The following is a 23,505-nucleotide window of genomic DNA, read 5'->3' on the forward strand; positions in this document are numbered from 1 at the left end:
CAGTGCTTCCTGCTGGTGACAAGGGCTACAACAGGGGATTGCGGACATTGAACTCTCAGTTTATGAGGAATCTTTTTTACAAGACTCTACTCTGACATTTAATATACTTTCATGGGTTCTTCCTCCCCTTTTTGGAAATGTGCTGAACTCCATTACCCAGTACCCTTTGAGGTGTGACTATGTTATGCTCCTTCTTTTTGGTTAGATTGATATTGAGATTACAACTGGGGAGACCATATCTCTCAAAATTATTTATCCATTCTGTGGATCTACCATTTTTAAAAAATGGGACAAGCTGAGAGGGTGTGAACTTATTCTTTCTTCTCTTCTCTGGGGTTTGGCAGCTCCCCAATTGGCATCCCTTGTGCTGAACCAGATTCTCTCTGGCTCTGTGCTATTCTCTGTTGCTCCGCTGCTGGGGAATGATGATTTTCATCCTTCCTCTTGATTTGAAGTTCACTACAGACTATTTGTTTTTAATAACCAGGGTTTAACTGCAAAAGATTTCATCCACATATTCTCCTGATGAAGATATAATTCTATTCGAAATGTGCTGAGCTATATTGTAGTATTAGTCGTCACACTATGTCATGATATGGACCCATTTTTGCATGGCATGGTACCCATGTATGTTTTTGATATTTGTACAATAAACTTTATATATTTTATAATTGTGTTTGTTTAATGGTGCCACATTATATATATATAATGCCCTGGAAAGTCCCTTGCTATAACAATTTGGTGATCCAAAAATAGTAAAGAATGAGACACAATTAAGAAAATAAGGTATACTGCAGGTTCCATGGCAAGAAGCATTTACAATATATTAGATTTTTTATTTTGGGTTTACGTACACTTTAAGTGTGTTAAGCATGTATAGATACCATTTCCAGATACCTCTCAGATTCTTTTTTAATACTTGGAGATTGCAGACTGAATAAGGCCTCATGCACACAGAGGTTAAAAAATACAGCTTATACAGCCCATAAAAGCGCCTCTATGTAAGGCTATATGTCCATGTACACATAGGCATTTACAGGTGTATTAGTAGAGGAGTGTTTACAGGCAGAAGAAAAACCTACAAAAGGCACATTTCTGAGAGGGTGTGTTTCAGCAGAAAAATGCGCAAACACGTCGTAACGTGTCTAAATGTTAAGTGTATAAAATATATGCACGCAAATGTATTCCAATGGCCAGAGTAAATAAGCATTTGGGCCAGTAAAATGCCTTTATGCTCAAACGCTATCTACTCATAAAGGCGTGTGCAATACCTGGCTTTTAGCCTGGTTTTTTTATGTCACATGTGTCTGCAAGCAGTTCTGGCATTCAGAGGGGCTTTTTCAGACTCCTCGTGTGCATGAAGCCTTAAATGTATCTCCATCACCTGCTGCAGGCAGAGGTAACTGCAGAATTGTAGAATGTCTTAACTATGGAAGTGCTCAGGACAGTGCTATGTGAAACAGGAACACGGGATTAAAATAAATGTAAACTATATATCTAAAATCTTCAACATGTTAATTTAAAGTGTTAGCAAACCCACAACAGTAAAATCAGTCTGTTTATGCAGTCAAGCATGCTTGTTATGCTCACTGTGGAACCTAAGGGGTTAATCCTTAGCATTGTGTAAAAATGTTGTTTGATCCTGTCTTCTCTGAACCTTCCCTTCTTCTACTGTCCCCAATCCATCTGCTGAAAGTACAGAGCACTAGGAGACAATATGCACGTCCTCAGTTTGGTGTGTATTGCTAGAGATATTTTTTTTTCCTGTGGGTGCATGTGATCAGCACAGGGCCAATCAGCACTGTCCAGACAGAGGACCAGGGATAATGCAGCCTCATTGGACAATTAGGGGAGAATGGAAACTCCTCCTACAAGCTTTAACCTGTGCTCAGCTGGACACTGATAGATATCACAAGACTGCTATATACTGTTGATGGGAAAAGGTATTTAGCAGTTTATATTTACTAAAATAATTGCATTTCCATGTTCTGTGTACTGTAGTGAATGCAGGGTCCTGGGTTTAGTAACACTTTAAATGTAAAAGTCATTTTACAATTGTTTTTAATTTACATCAGCAGCATTCATTAAAATAATACCTGCCAGCATGAAGATCCTTGTTCAGGCACTTCCTGTTATAAGGTTACAACACTCTGTCCATATCTCCCAGTTACGGAACTGTCACATGCACCTCCAGTAGAGGCTAAAAGCGCCCATCGCATCATCATGTTCTTCCATAGTCATCATCAGAAACCCATTCCTGAGCAATGACATGTAGATGCTATTGGTATGCAGGATATCAACAGCACTAAGATGCAAAAGAGGATAAAAAAAAGGTGAAAGCATTACTTTCTAAAGGAAAATACCCAACCCAACTTATACTACATCTTCAATAAAAGGTTGTTTAGTGGACTGTACCTTTACACTTGCAACTAACCTTGAAACTGAGCATTCTTCTTATGTCTCTAATCACTCTTTTTATTTCTTCACAGTTAATAGCCAAGATACCAAACATAACTGCACTTTGCAACTTACATGGAGAGAAGCTGCAGGTATTTAAGCAATCTCATCCCGAGATAGTGAATACATTGTTTCCTCCTTTGTACAAGGAGCTTTTTAACCCTGACTCAAGCACTGGCTGCAAGTGAAGACAGCTGGATCTTTCACATAGCTATGGAATGCATCACTACTAAGACAAAAGAAATGTGCTCAAAGGACTTACAAAAACCACAAAAAACATCACTACAGCAGCACTAGGAATGTCCTGCACTTACTAGAATTATTTTTCACCGCTACAGTTTGAAGAATGTAAATACGCACCTCTGAGTGAGGCTCTCTCATTCTCTTCTTTATTAACTATTTGAATTTCCTTTGGAACTGATCGTTTAACACTTTAGTTGCCGGGGGAAGGCTGTGCAAAAAAAAACAAGTATTGCAAACTCCCCCGGTAGCTGAAGCATCTATCTTAATATATAGAACACTGGGTGTATTTACTTTTTTATATATAATTTGAGAGACAACAATTTATAGAATTTTATTGTAGATATCAACAAGAGTATATACTTCTACAGTATTACTCGTCTTTCTGGATTATTTCCAATCTAATTTAAATTTGACTTATCTCTATGTTATAGATGCATGTGTAGATAAAATTGGTGTGCTTGTATATATATATATATATATATATATATACACTCACACATCACACAAAAGGCACCTTTGCTGTGGTGTAATCCTATACTATACAAGAAATTCTTCTACTTTTCTTTCTGTCTTTCATTGATGATGTTGTGTTTTCCCCTCCTTGAATTTATGTATTTATGTTTGGGCAATCAAGTTTCAGTTAGCGAAGCCATTATTTAAACAATATTTGTTGCCAATGTATTGTACACCTTCCTAATGGTAATACACCACTTTGGGTTAGTAGAGTATAACGCATGCAGAGTGTGTAATGTAATGCTTTAGCAAGACAACATTTTCTTCAACGAAAGCCATGATTGTAAAATGTACACCTATTCCTGTAACTTAAAAAAATTGCAGGATTTATCTACCAAGGAACAAGGGAAAATATATATTTTTATTGAATGGTTTAAAGTATATATATCTTTGTACTTCAGATAAACTGCTCATTGTTAGAAACAGAAAACAGAACAATTGCACCATTGGGGGTGGGCTGGAGCTAATACAGCACGTGGAGTCTGCTGCACTAAAATGTGCCGGAATAGTGCCAATAGTTGTGCTAGCCAAACTCAGCTCTGCATTCAGCCTTGCTCAACTTGCATCCAGACATCCCAGCTCTGCACCCAACCTTCTACAAAGAGAAAGAAATTATCACACAAAGGGAGGGTTCCCATCCGAGCTTTTAGAATAGAGACAGCGAGGCAAAGAGGTAAACTACAAGGCTGCAGCTATCCCTGTCTCTTTTCATAGATAGTGACAGTTACTCCTTTAATTCACAGAATAAAGTTTTTAATTGCACTTGCTTTAGAGGTGTGTGACAGCCTAAATCAGGCAGTACGGCTGTCACAGACTCTGCACCTCAAGCCTCACATAACAGGAATGCTACTGTAAGCCCATCCTAATCTGTGCCCTCCTACACTTCATAAAAAGGACTGCTTTCAGTCTGTTCTGTGCAGCCTGAGAGCAAGCAGGAGCTCCTTCCAAACTCTGCACATGAAATGAGTGTAAAGTCTCATTCCTGATAGTCAACAGCCCACACAGCCCTGCTTTACAGATGGAATATGCCTATGCAGTCCGACAGGCTGCACATGCACAGCATGACTCACATGAATGAGTTTGCTTACAAACATTCAGTCCAATCCAAATATGGTCCTGGGATTCTGCATGTATGTTAGTGGTGCCTAGCCAAAAATCGATAATGTAATAATTGTTGTCTCCACAAAAAACTACCCACCCAACAACAGAAAACAAATGGAATATGACATTAACTGTGGTACATTTATTTATTATTAATATATATTTACAAATATAAAACAGTATTCAGTGTCTGTCCCTGACAGACAGAGATTTTATGATGAAATTCAGGCCAGAGATTTTACAATGAAGTTTAGAAAGCTGGTACCTGAACCAAAAAGCCTGCATTTCCGGGCAAGATCTAGTAAGTTGCCTGCTGATAGCAGTTCATTTTGAAATAAGTTTAAGGTTAAGTTAGAAATACTACATTATTTGCATGTCTATACATGAACAGGAGCTACTATGTATATGGCATTGCTTAAGTGTAGATAAATGCACATCTGTGAGCATTCCTACACAAAACACTGGTCACCTGAGAAAGCAACCACATCTTATAATTCTCAGCATCCTAAAATTTCAAATGCAGATTCACTTAAATCTTGCCCTTTATACAACGAGGCCCTTTCCGAGATATGCACAAATACTACTTATAATGTTCATTGCTAGCAATCTACAATCTAGTGGGTTGGAATCTGCCATATTTAAAAGGTATGTATCTTCTGCTTTTATCTGATTAAGGATGTAGTCTCCCTAGGCTTTAAAAGGCACCAACCTATGTGTCCAGTGACTTAGTTTTGCCTCCCCAGATACCCTAAAAAATGCTGTTTAATGGTATTTCAGCAAGGCTTTTTATGGTCCTGGACCAAGTAATTTGAAAAGTATACATATTTATAAATTTTTCACCTAAAGATTTATATCTTTAAAAGTATTTTCTAATGAACCCTACATAGAGCTCAAAGTAACAGTTCTATAACAATATGTTTCCAATGTTGCTCCATAGTTTACATAGTTGTGCCTCTCTTGAATACGAACAGTTTTATTAAAAGGAATTATGAAATATTTTTCAAAAGTATTTGATGGACTGTTAGTCTTACATGTAAAGCTCAAACACAAAGGGTATTCCCCAGATCCCCCACCCACTCCCCCATACAAACATACATACAGACATAGAGTACATACACACACATGCATACTACTATTATTAGATGTAATCCTGTTTCTTAACTTGCCTTTTTTCCTATCAAAATTTCTATCTCAAAATTGGTGTTTCCTGTTCAATTTGACAATCCCATGCAAGTAATTAGATAGCAGCTGTCTATAGACAAATTTACCGTATTCGTTCATTTACTAGAAGAGTCTAATCTTTTTTATTGTCAGTGTCACTTCTGTGAGCCTTTTGTTCAAATAATTAATTCCAAGGGTCATATTCTGTGTAAATGGAAGATTACGTTGCCGATTGCTAGAACACCAGGGTAATAGAAGAGTAGCCAATTAAAGCAGTTCAGCAGATCTCTAGGATATGGTGCAATATACATTCAAAGAGTATTAAGATCTCTGAGGATGTATCAAGTGGCATCCATCCATTATCCTTTTATGAAAACAAGCATAGCCCTGTACACTTCTTATGTAGCAAATAGATTTCAATCAAGAATGCTTTTACCTTATACGTCACAGAGAATATTTAAAGAACTTTTTTTAAACTATATTATATAACAGGCCACATAGGCGTGCAACACCAAGTAAACCTTAAACAAGCAATTTTTTTTTGTTTTTTTACCTGTATTCAGCATGTAACTATTTATATGAAGATGCAACAAATCTATTTAGAAATTTGTGCATTTCCTTAATTATTTTCCTGCAAAGAAGGCAACGTTTTGGCAGCAACAATTCTAAAAACACGCAATCTTCCATAAAATTAATTAACCTTTGCAGAGTATTATTCACATGTTTATTGTATGTTTGTACATACTAACTGAAAGTGGAGGCACATTTATTTAAATTAGTCAGTATGGGCACTAATGGTCATCAACCATGACTGAGCTGGAGGATTAAATTAACCTGTTAACTGTTGGCACATAATGTATACCTCACAACATTGCATCCTCTCTCAAGATGCCAGAATTATTTCTAGAAAATTCCTGATTGGCTAATTGACTTTTAGGTTGTCTGCTGTGGTCATCCATACACCACACACTGCTGGAGTTACATTTCTGGTATTGGACAATAGGCAAATAAAAATTGATGCATGTGCCATATATTCTCTTTATTTCCTCTCTCCTTGTAGAACAAATGACAATCACTGCTTAATGCAGAAGTTGCACTGTATATCTCTCAGGGAAAATAATAACTGATTGGAAGATATGTATAGTCCTCCTTACAGTAGATATGTCATAAGCAAAAGTTAAGAAAGGAAAAGCAGATTTTCATGAATATGAAATACTAGCCTGATAAACACCTGATCTTCTCTTTTGACAAAATGAGAGTTTACCCCAGTCTAGAAACACTAAACAGATTGACAATCTTTTTCCAGCAATAATTTATATCTGCAGGTATTCATTTTCAGCATGTGGGGCACATGAGGCTTATGGGTCAAAGAGTATGACGTTTACTTAATATTTTGAAAAATAAAACAGGTTTGATATTTCAGAATCCCACAACATCCCCTCCAATAAACAGTAGTATTTACTAGACTAAAAACAGTGACAGAATACAGTGGTTTTGCTGATTTATTTCACCATGTGTTCATATGAATATAAGCTTAATCCAAGTTAAATGGAATTTTAACTTTCAAAATAAGTAAAAAATGTAAAGGTGCACTCCAGTCAGAATTTAAAGAATAAAGCCTCGAACATCATACCGACTTAATGTTAAATAATAATAATCTCTAAAAAGCTCTAGGTCTTATATTCATTTCATATGCTTATATTTTGCCACTTTCCTCCTAGGTGGCATACAACCATCATAATTACTTCATTTATTCAGGAAACACAGTATGGTCTATGCTGCAGTGCGCCAGTCCCCTCTAGTCCTTATATATTGGCTGATCTGAGAATTTTAGTACTTAGTATACCTGCCATGGACATTTAAAGGAGAAGTACAGCCATAGATCTTTAGGCTGTACTTCTCCTATGGATCACAGGAGTGCAGTTTGTTCTGCAATCCTGTGATCCTTTTTCAGCTGACAGCACGCTGAAATCCGCAGTCAGCTGACGTCACTCAGCCGGTTCAAGCCCTTTAAAGTCGGGATCCGCCCCAGAGTCTGAAGCCAGGCTCAGCCTCTCAGAAAGCCGCTGAGAGCCTGAGCCAGCCACTCCCTCCCCCTCCACAACCCAGTGCTCCAGTGAGAGCAGACTATGGTGACTGGCAATCACCGCTTTCTGCTGGCATTGGTGAAAACTCAGGTATCAGTGGTCATGTTAACATACTCATTTAGATAAATTATATGGCTATACCAGAGTGTTGAGAGTGTCTCATCTTCCTTTTCACCCAAAGAAAGACAATTAAGCCTTGTACAGGCCAGGGATTCTCTGATAATGGACATTGCTTTTCAACTGGTGGTTGAAGGAAACATTTAAATTGTTACAAAAAGTAAATTGGTGATGACTTTCTATGTGATTTCTCCTCCAAATTAGCACTAGTGGCCATGCATTCATCAACGACTACATCTTAGCAAAGGTGCTGCTCAGATAAATTGAATTTGCCCTTATATTCAGTCTATTGCTTTAGGTTCGCCTGACCATTGTGATAGCCTTACACATAAGGCTACTTTATCTTACAATCTGATTGAACAATCTCAGTACAATTCTTTTTAGAGTTACCAAAACTATGCAATAATAAAACACACCTAACAATCCACTGAATTTGTACCCAACTGTGCAGGCACTTGCACTACATAGTTGTTGGTAGGAGGACTCTGTACAATCAAATTGTATAGTGTATGGTCAGCCTAACAGAAAGAAAATTCAAAGGGCAATTATTTTGCAGCACAACCAAGCAGGAAGCAGAGACTGCATATGAAACACATATGGCTGTCCCCCATAAACATAGAAAAAAAACCCATAGAAACAAGGCACTTAAAACACTAACACCCACTGATAAGATTATTTACATAAAACAGAATGCATTAACTTGCACTTCTAGGAAAACTTAAAAATGGTGTGTATTCTCTTTTAACAAGCTCTGGAGTTTAGCAGAGTATATCAGAACAATTCTGCTCCTCCTTAAAAACAAAATGCATGCTATATTTATTTTGGATTAAAGATTGATTTCTATTAATACATTTACCAATATGTTTTTAGATTAAATTGATAGCACTAAGTGTAAATCATTAGTCTAAATCACTTTCAGGTATGATCTTCAGACCTCAGCCAGCCCAAAAGTTAAGAATAGTAGCATCCTTTTAAAATGATACAGTATCCAGTTATTGAAATAAAAAGTTTTGGGTCAGTACAATGGTGCAGAACTCTACCTACTGAACATGAGAATCAAAAAAGTCCTCCATACCAATAAAAATCCAAGAAGTGTTCTCTGGCATGTATCTGGGCTGTAGAACAAGGTATTTCACACAGTGAAAGGTTAATACCAAGATTTCTCTTTGAATTGCTAATTAATTGATTGTAACCACAAGATGAGAGTTATTTTTAAATGTTGTTGTTCACTTATTAATAATGATGAAAATCTCTCTTCTAAAAAATATATTTTAATGATTGTTTTTGAAATATGTCATTTTAGTCAAACTAAATACAAATCACTCTAAGTAATATAGTCTTCACAATCAGAGCGGAGCTTTATGTAAAAGTTGTCATTTAGCAATTACATCTGAAGTACATTGATATACTACTCAAAGAAATGTGAAGGTGCTGCTTCACATTAAGAAATGTGATTAATATTTCACTTGCTAACTGGTTTTAAAGATATATATTCTATACTATAAGACAACCTGTTCACCAAAAATAACAATTCAGGGTGTTTTTATGCATGTTTCTTGGGTAATTCTTCTCACAGCATATACTTGCCAAAAAGAAAGATTTTGGGACCATTCAATCTTCTAGAAAAGCATGATGTCAGCACTTAAAGGATCATTCCGCACAAAACAGATATTTGGTAATGAAAGCCAAAACCAGTATTTCAGTTTTCTATGGATGTTAGTTGTTTGAATCGCTAAAGATATCTCTGTAGTGGCTAGATTTTCCCATTACAGTGTAAAATAAATGGAGATAATATGACCCCTTAATAAAAGCCATAGCAAGTGGAAGTACTTAGAAACTTGTATGCAAAGAAATGAAGGGCAGATTCCCCAAGAGATATAACTGGTGCTGATTGTGACTTAAACCACAGGCATCTTTCAGTGTTGTGTGGATATAACTTTACTTATATTATCAATGCTTTGAATGATAATAAACACGAGAACTTCACATTTCAAGGTATGTTTGCTTCAACTGGAACAAGCAAACAAAATATGCCTCATTTAACATGGAATATATAATCCTTTTTTAGATATATATAATCCTTTTTTAGATTTATAAAAACAGATTGATGGAAAGGCACACCTACATTACACTCACTGCATGCACCTGGAGAATGTATCAAGCCATACAAAATGGTGAAGAGTGGTTGGTGTCATGTATATATAGTTTGCACTGTTTGAACTTAATGGCTCGTAATTGTGCTTTAAGATGGTTAAAACACAGCAGCAATAATTGTAAATGCACAGTACCAACTTTTTAATTGTGGATATGAAATGCTGTCTTTTGTAAATTTTTTGTAAAGAATATCCACTGCTCTTTAGTTTAAATTAAATGAATGAATAACAAAATAGCTTCTTTGTTTCAAAGAACCCATGCAAAGGTCAGATTCATAAGCATATTTTGGGCCTCAGTAGAATTAATTTTCTCTCTTCTCCGCTTTACTATCTGTTTGTTTTTTTCCTGTCTGAAGTATCAACCTTCAAAAGGATTACGAATCAGGCAAGGACAGATGGGGGACTACAGAGAACAGACTATACCTTAAAGGCTGGTCTGCCTTAAAACCTTGTAAAAAAATCACTTAGGCCTGTCTTGATTAGACTGTGAGCTTAAGAAATCAGAAGGGGATTATTTTGTCAGCCTCTTCTGAGAATAAAAAAGCAATTTAATTTTTTTTTATAAATTGGTCAATATTTTAAATACATTGCATATTATAACCTAAAGGAGACTATATTTCATTCAGTTGTATTTACATGAAAGATTTGCAAGAACTGCAACAATGAAACATGATATAATAAAAAATTTAAGGAAATGTTTACATTGGTTGAGTTTCCACCCTCCAGGGGCTTGCAGTGGCCCCACAATCACTATATTGTTTAATCTTTCACATTTGCATTTAATTTCTCAGTACATTTAGATCTGGATCACAGTGGCCTACAAACTATAGAGCTCATCTTTGCCCTTACTTTTGATACTGTTTATCCGATTGGCAAATATGTTCTTATTCAATAGCGGCAAGAGCAAAGAATTTAGTCTGTTTTGACAAATGCAAAATTTAGAAACAATGTCAAAGAAGTTGACAATAAACACGTAAAATGTAGCTATTGGTTTTAAACCCCCTCCCCCTGATGTCTAATACACGAAACCCTGTGCAATGAGATTTGTTATATCTGTTATGCAATTCAACGTAAAATTTTAGAGTTTCCGTGGCATGTGCAGAATTCATTTATCAGTGTTAGACCAAAGAGAGCATGCACAATAAAAATGTAAGCTTATGAACTAATAGTACTCAATGTACTTTTAAAATTAAATATGCGTGCTTACTATAAAAATATAACTTTAAAACATCACAGAACTAATAATGAACTTTGTGATTGTGAGATACATAGCAAGTAATCACAGTATTCCTTTGCTGGGATTTATTTTTTATTAATTTGAGCAAATGCAGATTGTTTAAATTACTGAACAACATAACTAATCCTTGGAATGCTGTGCATTAATGTGTTCATAAAGAAATTGCTATTGATAGTTCAAAACATAGGAGGCGCATACACAAGTATCACATGTGTGTGTTTTCTCTTGTTTGCCATTGTATAGGCTTGTATACCTGTAGTTATTTTTGTCTCTGTTGGATGTGCTGATTCTTGGGCATGCCAGCAATTTGCCACTTAGAAGCTACAGGCAGGAAAGCTAGAAGGCTGTGCCTTTTCCCCTAGCTTTGTTTCAGTAAAGCTTGGTGATAACATTATGTAACAAACAGTATATGCATTTATTCAAAGCACAAATTTGATAGTAATATTCTTGTTAGCGGAGTTGGTCCCACCAGCATATTTTATTGATCCAAAAGTGTATTTAATGATGTATAGCGTACATAACTATCATGAGTGAATATTTTTCTATTTTACTATGAAAGATTTCTGATCAGGGTTGTCCAAATGTAATCTAGGTTTATTGTCCACCAGCACACAATCCTTGCAAAATGTGGTTCAAATATTTTGGAAAAAATACAAACTCTACTACCTGTAAATCTTACATGCTATTTACCATGAATTTAAAAAGTCAGATGTATTTTAGTAATCGTTTGGAAATGCTTCCTTTTCATCAACCTTTATAGGAAGACCTTTGATGAAAATATTTGTACATTTAAACCTGCCTTGCTTTTATTGTTTTATTATTGGAGTTAAAGGACCAGTAAACCTAAATAAAAGCAGTTATAAGAGCTACTGGTAACTCGTGTGCTCTTTATTTCTTTATGTTAACCGTCAATTTAGACTAAGAAATTTAGAAAAGTATAGTCAAAGCATTTATGGGTATACTTCTCTTCTGGGTCACAATAGTGCACTTACTTGTGCTCTCATGTGGCCCAGAATCAACCAACAGCAGGTTCAATGTCCGCTGTCGGCTAGCGTCTCAGAGCTGCTCCAGGCTCTGGATGGAGACTGATATTACTGTTGGATGCCTGACTGACAGCTGTCTTTGCTTTTAAGTGTGTGGCTGTGCTCACCCTCTCTCCAGTCTAGTGCTCCAGTGAGTACTGGAAGGGCAAATACAGAGCAGTGACTGGCAGTCACCACTATCAGCTAAGAGCTGACCAAGAGCCATGATCAGTGCTCATGTGATCAGTCAGTTCTCGAGCTTAGAGTCAACGGGGGGACAGCTGAAATATCACACTGATGCACAGTATAGAGGTGAATATGTATGTTTGTTTTTTTAGTCACCCCAAACTTTTCCTTTAAGTAGTATTCTATCATAATTATTGCACAAGGCTAAAAAGTGCCCCTGTTGAAAATTATTTATCTCCATTAACCCACCTTTATATATTACATTTTTAATATATCAAACTAACTAAACTTGCCAACTTATCTGTTTCCTAAAGTAAAGTTCAAGTTTAAAATGTTCAATAAATGGTATTAAATTCTCAATCAAAAATACTAATCTCATTTCTATTTACATTCTGCCAGTACATGCTGATTTAAAGGTATGGCTGTGGTGATAACTGTCACAGTTGCCAGTGTGCTTATGTTAGCTCTTTAATAAATCTTCAAGCTCTCTAATGGCCGGTGTCATAGCTGGACACATTTACAGCACCATTGCAACTGCAGATCTAAACGGGACCTAAGATGGCACTGTCTTTATCAGATAGGAGGCATTAGTTCCACATTAATCCTGATTATCTGCATAGTTATCCAAGAATACCATGTCTTGTAATATATCTTAGTTTAACAAAAGTCAACTTGTTATTTATGTTTAGTGGTCCTTTAGGAGAAATAAAAAGTGTGGGCTTTTGTAATATGTACATATAGTTACATAACATCATAAGCAGCTTATTGACCACCGATGAACAGGTTCTTGACTTTTAGCGCCAAAGAGATTTTTACTACAGCAATAATATTTGGAATTCTTCACGGGCAATAATTGGTCAATGAAAAGGAAGAACAGTATTGAGTTAACTTAATTTTGTCCTGCATAGTATTGCTGAGTCCTTCTTTTACAAAGATGTAATGTAATATCTGAATGTAAATTCACAATGTATCTTAAGAATAACGACAGCATCTTGCTGTGTTAAAATTAAAATTTTAAAATTTATCACATACATGAACACAATGAGATAATAGTCTTTATGCATGAAAACTGTAGCAAAAAAAGTGTAAGGTTTATCTTCATCATAACTAATCTGAAGTGTAATATTGTCATAAAGGTTAGAAAATGTTGAACAGATAACTCAAAAGATACAGTATTTTTCCATCATGTCATAATCAGAATAACAAACTGGTCATCACATTTCTGTACCTCAGTGCTCTCAATGGCAAATAGGCTGTTCAAAGTATATTTTCACTTTACAATACAATTTTCCCTTAGCTTATGGAATGAAGAGAAGCAAAAATGACTTCCATTATTCAGTCATGTGTAAGCAAAAACTATTATTTTTCCTTGCACATGATTTTGTATTTTTTGCACAGTGAATGTTCACTACATTCACTAAGCTGAAAGAAAATGACCTTTAGTAAATCAACCCCATGGCTTATTTCACTAAAGGCAAGTAGGCTCTTCATTTTGCAAGGTACCTTTCTTTTAGTTTACTGACCTTTGTGAAAAATAACTTTGTAATAAACACGTATCACTTAAAAGGAAAATAATACATAATGTTTTCTTTCACATGATTGGATGGTGGAAGTCTGCAGAGCTTTGCCTCGTTTGCTAAGTTAACCTCTTCACGCCAGCCAAAACGCAAATGTGCGGCAAATGTGCGGCCTCCCAGCGTCTGGGCCTATTAAAAAAGAACATATGTGCTGAGAGCGTGTGCCCTGTGTCTCCCAGCACACATGTCCGGTACTCACAGAAAGGTCCCGATCTCCTTTTTCGATCGGGACCTTTCCAGATCATGTGACCACCATGATGACGTGTCCCGGCGGTCACATGACCCTAAACCCCACCCTGCCTCACGGCTTCTGAAACCCTTAAAGGACCGGGAGGCTCCGGTGTGAAGGGGTTAAGGTAAAATTTCCTTGATAAGTGAAAATTCCCTTGCAAAGTGAGCATCCTATTTGCTTTTAGTATATAGTCTTAAAGGGGTTAATGTGTTAAAAAAGGGCTAACAGAGAAATTACACATCGACAATAGCAACCAATTAGAATCCATGTTTAGTTTTTAAAACCAGAAGCTGACTGGTTGCTCTAGGCTGGACAAAATGTTTCTGTTAGTACTCCTTTACACCAGTTCCACAGACCCCATAGGCTTTAGTTACCATAGATGAAGGAATCAGGTGGAATTTACTAGAGATTTGCCAGACAGCTCTCTTGTGTAACTTAGCACTGATATCAGCAAAAAGATTTTCTTGACTTTTTTATGGGATTAAGATAATTTGATGAAGTTTCTTGATAAAATATCCCTTACTTGTATGTGAATAAGTAACCTCAAAGACTCATTAAATTGATCAATTTGGGCCATGTGTATTATGTTCCTCAAGACTAAGGGGTCATATCACAAGCAATAACTTCCCCACCCATTTGTCTGTCAGGTCAATCTTCATTATGAACTATGTGCACTGGATCAATAGTGCAAAAGTTGACATTCAACACACATCTGGAGGTTTCATTCTCCGATGAGAAATTCAGGTGTCAGAAATATTTTCCATTTCCAAATATTTTTTTATTTTTTTAAATAAAGCAAATATTATAACAGCTAGACTTTAATCGCTGATATGTGTCATTAAGAGGGGACAAATAGTCAATTATTTGTCAAATGATCCCTCTGGAGGATCTATTGTACCTGCAAGTTTCCCATCACGTACATTTGTTACATCTCAAACATTCAGACCATATAAGCCTAAAATTCACAATTTCAATCACAGGTATTCAACCCTCATGCTACTGCCACTGGGAAAGCTTGTAACTTCCCAAAATGTATGGACCAAAAGTCTGGGAACTTTTGGAAATTCTGAACAGGGGGGCATTTCCAATAATAAATCGTGTTTGCATAATTATACTTAATATATTTAAAAGTTTCTTCTGATTGGTTATTGATCACAAAACAAACTCTGTCCTAATTTGCTACTCAAATGTGGGATTTTTTATGTCTTTGACCATGAGGAAACTCTTACAAATAGCACCTATGGCATTTGTTAGACTTTTTAGAAAGTATAACTTTTTTAACTTTTTATTATGTAAGTATAATAGCTAATAAGGGTGGCTCTACAATAAAAACTACTTTATCTATGTAAAACAGATTACTCATCAAAGGCATCAATGAGTTGAACCTTATATGATATTACTTTATGTGCATGAAATAATTGAAAATATTTGCACTGAGTTTTTCCCAAGGAAACAATGGTCAGCATTTTTAAACAGCTGTACCCTAAAGCCATATTAGATTTTTACCAAAACTAAAGATGCTTTGCAGTGTTGTCAGTGGTGTTAAGGATGATGTAAATAAGCATGGTAATGTGAACTGTTTGAAGACTGAAATACATTTATATATATATATACAGTATATATAAACACATTTGCACATATATTGTCATTTTATTTTTAAATATTTTTCCAAAATGACGAGTGATAACAACTTAATAAGAAGTCAGAATCAAACAGTGAACACAATGTTAATATGTTTTATCACCAATCTTGAATGCTGCAATGCCTCTATAAGATATACAGTTTATTATATGAAGTTTTAATATTATTGCGTTGTTGTTCAGTTTCATCCAGTGCACCATAAGGAGTGTTATTAATTTATACATATTTTTTTTTATCAGGCAGTAAAAATAAATTGGACAAATAAGACTAGCCTCAGCTAATTTGATCCTATAACTTGCCCTCATTTTCCTAGTGGAAACTCTCTTCATTGTAAATCATATTTTTTCCTTACCTGTAAGTCTTTGAAAGCAATATTTATTGACCATGTTATGCAGTAAAATATAAACAATAAGTCCAATTCTTATAAAGCCCTTTTAACTTCAAAAACTCTGACGCATTTGACCTTATATTGTAGGCTAATGGTGGGTGTCATATCTTACCTGTTAAAATATTTGTATAGCATCAAACAGAAACAAACACAATTGATGTACATGTCAATTCATTTTTAGCAATAAACTATTTACTGGAGAATTGATTGGGATGAAGAGCCATGGAATTAAAAGTGCTTTTTTGTTAAAAGTCTTAGGATTAATCTTATGTGACCTAGGTGTTTTGCATTGCCAAGGCCACTAGCTGTGAATTTAACAACTAAGGCATATTTATCATTGTTAGCCAAATTTAGGCATATCAGTTATCTAGAGTCCCCCAGCTACCCCCCATATTTACATAGCTGTAAGATTCCCTCGAAATCAATGGCATTATAGTTTTTTTCCCATTTTGTGTGGAGTCAGATGTTTTATTCTCCACCTGTGTACTCAAGTGTTGTTCTGGTTCACAGCCGGGAGGTCTCCTCTACCCATGGCAGAATGGTTGTCCCTGTCTCAGACTAGTTCTCAGTATTTTCCCTTGGAGAATCCATTAAGAAGAGTGGAGCACAGAAACACTGTATTATGCATTCTCTAGGACAAATGCTATGTCAATGTATGTAGAACCCAAAGGCAGGTGACACAAGTATCTTGGTTGGGAAGGTGAGTGTAACCTGCTACAACCATGTCTGGAGTGGAAGAAAATCTACTCTAGTGTCCTGGACCCTGCCCTGCTCATTCTTAAGCAGTGTAATTCTTCTCTGAAATATATTGTAGTTTATCTGGGGGAAATAGAAATACGTTTACCTTAGTTAATTAACAGAAAAGCCAACTTAAATGTGTCTAAAATTGTACCCTAATTAACTTTTTTAAATGTATATTAACATTTACTGCACTAAATGATTATGTCTGATGCAATGAAAAATTATGGTTAGGTTTTTTTGGGTTTATTGTTCACTTTTAAGTGATTTGCACAATTGAAGCTTCCACTAAACACTTGACCCAAATGGTGAATCATAACCATTATCTATAAATTATTGTCTTCTCTGTGATGAAAACTGAGATCCGATTGGTTGCCATTTTATTTAGTGAGCCCCTTGGTTGTATTATTTATTGTGTTCTATTTATAAATATTTTCTGTAGGTGTAATGGGGAAGGGGGCTCTTAAATATACCAGGAGATACTATACACATTCACTATTTTTGTCCCTGCCAATTAGAGTACTCTTAGTCATTATTACATTTTATCTGTAGTCAACACACTTTTGCAGGATGAGCCAGAACATAATTTATCAAGGACAAACAGTCAAACCACATTTCTTGCATCTCAGGATTGAAGATACATGGTTAGAGAATCTCCAGTTCCTGACAACACTTGTATAGTAAACTACACTCTAAACTTTGTAAGAATAAAATCTGTATGTATGTTCTGTACAGTCAAAATTATTATTTTGTTTTCTCAAAACATAATGTAATATAGTGTATTTCTTTCTACTTCCCTGTGTTTCCCTAAGATGGGTGACAGCACAGTAATGTGATGTATTACCTTTGTTTCATTTTATCTCTTTGTTTATAGCTTAGCTCTAATGTCTAATTTAATTAAAACTAAAATTGCTGGGTCTTTTTTTTCTAGCCATTTGTTCATGGAGCATCTTTTTTAAAGATGCAAGTGTTCCATGGTTAATTTAGAATGTAATAGATTTTGTCTCTTGTTATGTAAATTATTAGTTTACTGTACTGTTAGCATTCGTTATAAAGCACACATGATTTTTGAATGTTTTCTGTAAATGACAATCAATGTTCCTTTCTTTAATGCTGATGAAAAATAAAACAATAAAAAATATATAATAAAACAAGAAGGATATCTGACATTATTTCAATGCTGGCAAGGTTGTATTAAAGTATGTTTCACGTGACTCATGGGAACTGACCAAATATTGTACTGTATGCGGATCATCATTCCATTTGCAATGCACAGTAATGTTATTCGGCTTGATAATTTGTTCTAATGAGCTCACATGCCCCATTTATGGCATTAATGGCACCATATTTCAATATATTGAAGAGAAAGATATTCAATTAGTAAATTAATAATCAGCTGATAAAATGACAAAATAAAATATTTTTAATCTCAAGACATGTAGGTGCCTCATTCTTCTCATTGCTTTAGGATTTCTGTAGTATGACTGGAATGGAAAAGTCTGAACATTTTATATTTCATTGTAAAATATATTGAATTAACCATTCAATAGTCTGTATATATATATATATATGTCCTGAAGGAGTTCAGTTAAAGCTCCATAGTTTATATGTGTCCACACTACACAATAGATAGCTTGTGGGATCCTTTTTTGGCCGTAAGAAGTCTTCTTCTCAAGTATGTTTAGTATTCTAATGAACAGTTTACAGACCACTCAACTACCCACCCAGCCCTTCCCTAACCTAGGGTTTTAAACACGTATTCCTTACTAAGGAGAGATTGTTCTACAACTATCATGTCCCTGTCTCCTCCCTCACTAGTGGCAATGATCAGTGAGTGAGAGGAGATTCCAGCATGGAATGGGTCACATATAAGTATATACACTATAGCTGTTGCAGGGAATGGTGCCAGGGACCAAACTAAGACAGGCAACATCAGTCATGAGTTCTCAGTCATGGAGGATGAGGCAATGGAATCCAGGCACTGGAAGCAGTGTCAGAGGGTTGGGTCTAAGGATAGGATGCTCACATTATGACAGTCAGGGGAGAGTGCAGGGTATCTATGTGTATTGTCTAATGACCAAAGAGTATAGATTTTTCTAATATAACCAACTAATACTGCAGCGGTACATTACAAACTGAAAATTGTGTGTGTCATAATCACTTATGCAGTCCTTATGTGTTCCACCAATTGAAATAAATGTATCTTAAAATACTGTGTGCTCTTGTGAATCTATTCATGTGTGCTCAGACAGATCAAGATGTGCTCTCACCTGGTTCCTTTGACCTTGTATGTATGTTCAAATCTTGCTTTTTTTCAAATTAATCTCGGCTTCTGAGAAACCAAACAATCAAATAGCATAGTGTATGGGATCTGCACTGCGTCCTCTTCCACTCAAAGTGCATGCAAGAAAATATAAACTACATAGTGCCTTATCCTTCAATCAACTGAATTTTCTCAATAAGTATACTACTCACATCTATAATAAACCATTGTGCCTTATATAAAATACTGAAATAAAATGTACAATTTGTGACCCCTTCACCAGATGTGGCCTCACCTGGACACCTTTATTTATCAGCTACATTAAACTCCTGGTAATCTCCAAATGTTTTCTGGATCCTCTCATTCCATTCAATATTCACATTGCTGTCCCTTTAAATCCTCTTTCACTCAGTCAATATATAAAGAGAAAATACATAGTGCCTTATCCTCCACCACAAATGTATAATAAAATCATGCAGACTACTGCATTACTCACAAACGCTTGTGTATCATGCATTATAGGAACATGACTTCCTTGCCCCACATATCAGATGTCCCCTTACCTTTTTACTATGTTCAATGAACCTTTATATTAACAGCCATCTGAATCCTCTTATCCTTGCACTCTCCAGTCCTCTCCTCCCCTCATTCACATGTAAAGAAGTAAAGAAAGTGCAATAGTGCTTTATCCCTTAAAACACTGTATTTCTCTATTTCTCAGATGAAACATTCACATTTTCAACATAAAAATTATGTCTTGTATAATATGCCCAAAAACGCCGCTATGTGGTGCTCACAAGCAGGTTTTTGATATAACACATTCAACTCCTCCAGCATTATCCAATAAGCCCCTATTGTCCATATGGACAAAAGACCATTATAAAAAGGCAATGGAGGACTTATTAAAGGATGAGAACACATCAAATATTGGGGGACAACCCTACTAAACAGTATAACAAAGAATTAGAGAAAATAGTGAAGGAAGGAGCCAAAAAGGGAATACTGAATAAGAGGGAAGAGAAATATTTAATTCCCTTCACGTGTAGGATTTTAATTATATATTGTGTACCCAAGATCCATAAAGATAGTTAAACCTCCCCACGGTGGCCCAATCATAAATGGAATAGATTCCCTCACAGCTAGAATAGGCCAGTACTCTAATTGCTATATTCAGCCTTTAGTGGAAGAAACAGAGAATAACACAGAAACTATTATGCTAACAGCAGATATATCCTTCCTGTATACCAATATAAATCGTGAAGGACAAGTAGAGGCAGCAAAATGGGCGCTCAATAAAGGTCGGAATTTAGATTCTGAGCACAAAAAATGTATTCTTAAATGTCTTAAATTTTTTCTCCAGCATAACCGTTTTTGGTACCGGGGAAATTATTATATCCAGAACTCAGGTGTAGCAATGGTTTGCTTCAGTATTGCAAATCTATATAGGCCAAAATGGGAAGAGAAAAATGTTTTTGGAAAAAAACATCCCCCGGTTAAAATTATACAGGAGATCCATAGATGATCTCATTGTCCTTTGGGAAGGAGATCAAAATAGCCTTGAGGAATTTATGTCAAGCATGAATAGAAGTGATAAAAATATTAGACTAACCTGGGAACAAAGTAGAGAAAAGATACACTTCCTGGACTGAGAATTAATAAAAGAAGGGTCTCATATTATAGGAATTCTTACATACCCTGTCAGGGTCCTGTCCACGGCAGAAGTTCTGGAAGATCTGGCATTTCTGTCAGTACCCTGCATGGCCACAAAAGCACACATCAGCCTCAGTTTGGTGCCAGACGGCCTTAATAAGGAGGCTCATCACTTCCTCATGTTGCTGGATGGTCTCTAGCTCCTCGTGCCTTGTTTCTGTTTCCTGTGACCTGTGACTTCCTGATACCGACTCGGCTTGCTATTGGACCTGTCTATTCTACTTAACCCCTGATCTGACCTCCGCTTGGCTAAAGGATACTCTCTCTCTCGCTCCTCTGTGTGTGACCTCGGCTATCCCATCTGACTACGTCTTTTCTGATTCCCACCTGGTACCCGACCTTGGCTTGAACCGGCTATCCGGTAAATCTCTAAATCCCGGAAGGGCTTGAATACCTCGCACAGGCGCCACCTGTCTGCAGACCTATCTCTGTACATCAGCTGTGCTTCAGGGTGGACCACCAACCAGCACTCCTACAGGCGACCTGTGCCACTTTGGGCCTGACTCCCGCTGTCCCACTCTCAGGGGAGTCTGGAACTTAGCCCCAAGGGAAGCCCTCTCTCCATTGGCCTCCATCACCAGGTAGGTGATATACCCATTAATACTGTTGTTGCCATTTTAAACCATGGTTGGTTAATATACCTACAGGGCAGTTTACCAGAATAAAAATAAACTGTACAAGGGAGAGGATTATGAAATACAGTCTAGGAAGCTAGCAGAAAGATTTTATGAGAAAGGATATGATGAGGACTATATAGAATGGTAAAGAGACAATATGAAAAATAAGCAAACAAAAAGGTTGAACAAATTATTAGCAAGCATTGGGAGGTACCTAGACAAGATAAGCATTTAAGGCTTCTAATTGGAGAAACCCCATTTTATATGCAAGAAAGCCCCAAACCTGAGAGATATATTAGTAAAAAATGTCATAGACCCTCCCCCACAGAATTTGAAGGCAAAGGCTTTTTAGGATGTGGAAGATGTTATAGCTGAACTAGACTGCCTAATAACATTAGAAGGAGGTACACGTTTAGGAATATAATTACGGGAAAGGAATACACTATCAGAGATTTTATTTCATATAGCACACTTTGTGTGGGAAGAAGCAAAAGATCATTACAAGAAAGGATTAAGAAGCATGTACACAATATTACAAGAGGGTATAAAGAACATCATTTGTCTAACCATTTAAGGTTATCCCACAATAAGGATTCCAAAAGTCTCCAATTCCGAGGCACTGAAAAATATAACAAAAGGTTGGAGAGGAAACAACATGATTAAAGTATTAAGCCAAAGAAAGTCATAGTGAATATATCAATTAAAAACTTTAATACAACAAGGTTTAAATAAGGAATTTGATTTAAACGGTGTTATCAATGATTATAATTAAGTGTGTAAAGTAGTAGGGTTTTTTTCAGCGTATCTATTGCTCTTTAATCACTTCCTGTCCGGACACTTTTACCCCCTTCCTGTCCAGGGCAATTTTCAGCTTTCAGAGCTATCACACTTTGAATGACAATTGCGTGGTCATGCAACACTGTTTCCATATGAATTTTTTACCATTTTTTTGAGACAGATAAAGCTTTATTTTGGTGGTATTTATTTACTGCTGGGATTTTTATTTTTTTTGCTATGTAAATGAAAAAGTCCAAAAATTTTGAAAAAAACGTGTTTTTTTCAAATAAATAATCTTTCATCATAAATCTTGGCCAAAATGTATTCCGCTATCTTTTTAGTAAAAAAAATGAGCCAAATTAGTTTATAACCAAAAATTATAATTTTTAAACATTTTTTTACATTTTTATTTTATGTTTTTATATTATTTATGTTTTTTTTTTTTTTTTGTCACATACTGTCACCCTAGCAGTACAGTGTCACCATGGTGATACTGTACTACTTGTGGGGGGTGATGATTTTTTTTTTTTTTTTTTTACAGTGATTGCTTTTACACCCATATAGGATGTAAAAGCAATCATTTCTCTTTCTCTCTGTCTGCATTCTTGCAGCCATTGAGAACTACTGAGTGAGCTGTGATTGGTCACAGCTTGTCACATGGTACAAGGCTGTTGTGAATAGCCTTGTACCATGTGACCTTTGTGATCATTCACAGATTTCACACGTAGTAAGCAATGATGTCACAAGTGACATCCTGCTTATTACTTTGCATGTGATCACTGATTGGCCAATGATCACATTATCGGGACCTCGTACAGAGGCCCCGTCCGACGATCGGTGTTTCACTGTGTCCGGAGGACACAGCGAGCACCGGATCGCAGTGCTGCGCGCTCCCAGGGAGCGCGCACAGCTAGAAATGGTGGGTGCCGTTTATGAACGGCAACCCGCCCCTGGAGTGCCACCGTCCTGCTGTTTATAAACAGCAGGTGGACGGCAAGTGGTTAATTACTTTTAAAAAATGTTTAATATATTTTTTATATATTTATATTTTATTTATCGTTTCCATAGCATTAAATATTTTGCACAGTATTTATGGATATACACATGTATATATACTGTATATGTATATATATATATATATATATATATATATACACAGTATATACTGTGTATACTGGCTAGGCCACTCCAGAACCTTGATATGCTTCTTACGGAGCCACTTCTTGGTTATCTTGGCTGTGTGCTTCAGGTCGTTGTCATGTTGGAAGACCCAGCCACGACCCAT

General features: G+C 36.1%; 1 protein-coding gene across 1 annotated transcript in view; it reads left to right on the top strand.

Moving 5' to 3' along the window:
• Window positions 1-18,286, top strand: part of RORB (RAR related orphan receptor B) — a 321,322-nt gene extending 303,036 nt beyond the window's left edge. Inside the window, exon 10 of the mRNA XM_089691078.1 lies at window positions 2,490-18,286. Within this exon, the coding sequence (XP_089547204.1) occupies window positions 2,490-2,645 (156 nt within the window). The 3' untranslated portion in view covers window positions 2,646-18,286. The remainder of the gene's footprint in view (window positions 1-2,489) is intronic.
• Window positions 18,287-23,505: the final 5,219 nt, after the last annotated feature.

Source organism: Staurois parvus, unplaced genomic scaffold, assembly GCF_062004578.1.
Source record: "Staurois parvus isolate SC_StPar_1 unplaced genomic scaffold, SC_StPar_1.0 ptg000549l, whole genome shotgun sequence".
In the NCBI taxonomy this organism is placed as follows: domain Eukaryota; kingdom Metazoa; phylum Chordata; class Amphibia; order Anura; family Ranidae; genus Staurois; species Staurois parvus.